The 4,045-nt window shown below is 36.4% G+C and overlaps 1 protein-coding gene across 1 annotated transcript in view; it reads left to right on the forward strand.

Moving 5' to 3' along the window:
- LOC103601904 (gephyrin-like) overlaps positions 1-264 on the forward strand; it is a gene marked incomplete at its 3' end in the record, with an annotated part of 167,380 nt that extends 167,116 nt beyond the window's left edge. Inside the window, exon 10 of the mRNA XM_008586310.1 lies at positions 222-264. Within this exon, the coding sequence (XP_008584532.1) occupies positions 222-264 (43 nt within the window). The remainder of the gene's footprint in view (positions 1-221) is intronic.
- Between the last annotated feature and the right edge of the window lie 3,781 nt (positions 265-4,045).

Genomic DNA, 4,045 nt, shown 5'->3' on the forward strand with positions numbered 1-4,045 from the left:
GTGACACTGAGGGTTGCGATCCATTGCCGGACACGAAAAAAGACAAAAAGGAAAAAAAAAAATTACATGGAACAAATGTAACAAATTTTTACTAACATGTTATGGCATCTGAAATATATAAAGCCTTTACTCCTAGACCTCAGGAGCTTGCCCATTGAATATGCATATCTGGCTATGCATGTTGTAAGCCCTACATAACTGAGTTTATGCTCTCTCTGCAGGTCCAGTCCAGGTGCAGCAGCAAGGAGAACATTCTCAGAGCTAGTAAGTATTTCATCATTTTGGGTGAGCTCCTGAACTAGAGTTTAGTTCAACAGAAAGTGGAGCTAAAAATGACATTTTGATAAAAGAATGAAGAAGAGCAATGGGGCAAGTTTATATCAAGACTATGAATATTAGGGTCTTAACCTTCTAAAAATATTAGTATCAATATATTGATGAATATTTCCTTAATCCAATTGTTTTTGCAAGCTGACAGCAGAACTTTGGTATACTCCTAGTAGGGTAGGAATGAGCTCCTCTGTGACTCTAGATGAGACTCTCTTTAATTGCCACACTGTCAAAAAATTATTTGAAAACAAACTAACTGAAAATAATAATAATGTAAATCCATTAAAGGAGGCTAACTTTTTTTAAAAAGACTATGTGACTCCTGGGAGGGCATATCATAACAATTTGGTGAGTATGAATTCCTGAAAGATTTTATGTAGCTACAGGCGCATGTTTTAGAATATAGTGCCCTGAACCAGAATGAAGAATCCTTAATTTTCTTTTTTGATTTGATCACTAATAGCATTAACTTGGAAATCATTTAACTTCGTGTGTTATCTATTTTCTTATCTGATAAAAAGGAACTGTAGGGGCCGGCCCGGTGGCGCACTGCTGTAGTGCGCCGCTTGGGAAGTGCGGCGGCGCTCCCGCCGAGGGTTCGGATCCCACATGCAGACCGGTTCCCGCTCACTGGCTGAGCGAGGCGGGGAGCAACGCCGAGGGTTGCGATCCCGTTGCTGGTCCCGGTCCGGTACGGGAGCGACACTGAGGGTTGCAATCCGTTGCCGGACACGGAAAAGGACAAAAAAAAAAAAGGAACTGTACATAGCTTTTCCTCACCTGTACCCTTGAAATGATATCACATTGAAAGTTGCACCTTAAAAATAATGGGATACTAAAAGAAAACAGCTGTATAAATGATAATTATTTTATTATTATACTCCATCACTTAATACCTTAATGACATTATTCCTTCTTCTTCCTGATCTTTATAAAGAGAGGAAGTATAAGTGAACCATACTGAAATGGGTCTACTGGATACCCATACCAGAGGAAATGTTTCTGAAGTTTTAGTAAATGGGATGATTTATATTTTCAGGAGAATGTCAGTATTATTTAACAATCAAAGAGTAATTGAAGAACTTCAAATAGGTAAAAATCCATGCTTTATTTTCTTTAATGGAAACTTTTCTCATTTCTGAGTTGTAAATCTGTTATCTTAGCTGAATAAAAAAAGCACACTGAAATTGTTTTCCCAAGACCTTTATATTAGAATTATATAAAAAGTAAATGCTGGGCCGGCCTGTGGCTCACTCGGGAGAGTGTGGTGCTGATAACACCAAGGCCACGGGTTCGGATCCCATATAGGGATGGCCGGTTGCTCACTGGGTGAGCGTGGTGCTGACAACACCAAGTCAAGGGTTAAGATCCCCTTACCGGTCATCTTTTTAAAAAAATAAAATAAAATAAAATAAAATAAAATGAGACATCACTGTATGAGCTAAATAAAACACAATTTTTGGTATTCTGGTCTAGAATCAGGAAAGAAAGCTTTTGGTAACCTAAGAGAGTTCGTGTAAGATTATACTCATGATCTCAGCATATTCCAAAGCACACTAGGACTTTGGAGTAGGCTGTAAAGGACAGTCTGACCCTTAGTAACTCTCCAATTTGCTAATGAATAAATGCAAACAGGCATGTTTAACATGTATACTTTCATGAGTTTCCACAACATTTGACAGACATGTGAATCTGGGTCAGGCTGTTCAGTAATAAGAGTTGTAAAATCCTATAAACCCTCTCTACGATCTGAGGTTGAGATACTTAAGGGTTGAAGAAGTGATGATCGAATGTTCACTAAAATAAAACAGTAAAGATAAATGAACCTAAATAATTACATTTTATGATCATTACTGTATAATTTCCATATTGTTGATCCTGAAATGATGGTGAGTCACTGATAGTGATTATGGTGATTAGGAATAAAAATAGTTTCTTATTGAGAACAGATTCCTCTGAACCTCCTTTCATGTCTACTATGGATCTTTGTGTTGTTAGGACTGTCTTTCATTTCAGTTATGCTCTTACTGGCTTGTTGGTTGTTAATCACTTTGGACGGATATCATGAATGGCCCAGGTTTTTCTGATCATGTTTTCTTAGGATGAAATAGTCATGTAGATGGCCATTATAACCATTTAGATCTCTGTAGAAAGCCCATGCAACATCATAGCTTCATAGTTTGTGACTTTTAAAAGTTTATGGTCTTTCCTCTCAATATCACTTTCATAACTCATGCTCATGCCCGTGGCCACATCCAGGACCCTTTCAGAGGTGAGCTGTTCTACCTCTGAATTTCTTTACTTTCATACCCTATTGCTTATTTAGACTATTTTTATATCCCTTTTTTTTCCTTTACCATGAACTACCATGCTACAGTCATACAGAACTTATTACCCATTCTTTCAATGCTATATTCTGCCTCTATTCCTTTTAATCCCCCACCCCCCACAAGCTATTCGTTTTCTTGTTTTTCCTAGAAAAACTCTTACTTATCCTTCAAAACCCAGTACAAGTATGATTCCTTGTGACATCTCTGAATTTCCCCCAATCAAGGTGGCTAATCTTCTTGTATACTACTTATTCTTTCCACTTTGATTATTTTTCTCTTATTTAGTGAATTCACTATCCTCAAGGAAAACATTTCCAAAATGTAACCAACATAAAGAAAACTTTAAAACCTTCTTTTTTAACATGTATAAACATGTGTCAACAAAGAGCAGTGGATCCTAGAGAAATAAGATTAAAACTTAATAGAGCTTATCTAGAATTGTCCAAAGAAGAGGTAACTTTGCTAACTTTGTTAAAGGAAGAGATAACTTTCCTTTGGCTCCTTAAAAATATTATCAAAACAACCCATTGATAACAAAGCTGAGTTTATTATTCTACAGTGTAGGAGAATGCCACTTCAACAAAATCTTAGTCTCAGAGTCAGTCTCAGAAAGGAAAGAGCAAAGTCAGGATATTTATGAGATTTTGCAGTTTGGCCTACAGCAGACCTTTTAATGTGGGGCTTGATAAGAATTTGATAAAGATTGTAATATAATCATTTAGGATTGATGGACATAGCAAGGCAAGGGGTTCTAAGAGTCTTTGTGTGTAAATTTTCTTTTGATACTTTCTATTTAAGAGTTGATGGCTCTTTCCAGAAGTTTCTGAATGAGCAATAAAGTAATTTACAACTTTTATCTTCAAGGGAAGAGTTTTCTAACAGTAAAGTTGTATTAATAAAGATAGTGGAATAGTTATGCTAATGAAGACGGCAAGCTACAAAATTATAGATTGTTTCAGGTATCTATGTTCCCCTTGTGGTCATTCTTCAGCCTAAGCCAAAAGATAGGTATGACACCTGGAGGAGTAATCAATCCAGACCTTCACCCCTAGCTGAGATATCACACAATAGTATATCAGTTATCTAGGGGAAAATGTCAAAGTGTCAGGTTTTCCTCTTTTCTAGTTGTTGTTGGATGATCAATTATTGAATCATTTGATAAGATCAGCTGTACAGCAGCATTTAAGACTGTGAAGATCACACATCTGAGCCATGTTACACATGTGAGAAAGATTATTATCAAAGTTTATAATCCTTTTCTTAGGCAGGAGTATCCAAATTTAGCCAAGAGAATAGATCCCATCTCTAATCTGGGCACCCTATAAAAGAAGATACAGGATTACTAACCAAAATACTTAATTTTACATATAGTTTCTTTGTTTCTT

Source organism: Galeopterus variegatus, unplaced genomic scaffold (assembly GCF_000696425.1).
Source record: "Galeopterus variegatus unplaced genomic scaffold, G_variegatus-3.0.2 Scaffold3930, whole genome shotgun sequence".
Lineage (NCBI taxonomy): Eukaryota > Metazoa > Chordata > Mammalia > Dermoptera > Cynocephalidae > Galeopterus > Galeopterus variegatus.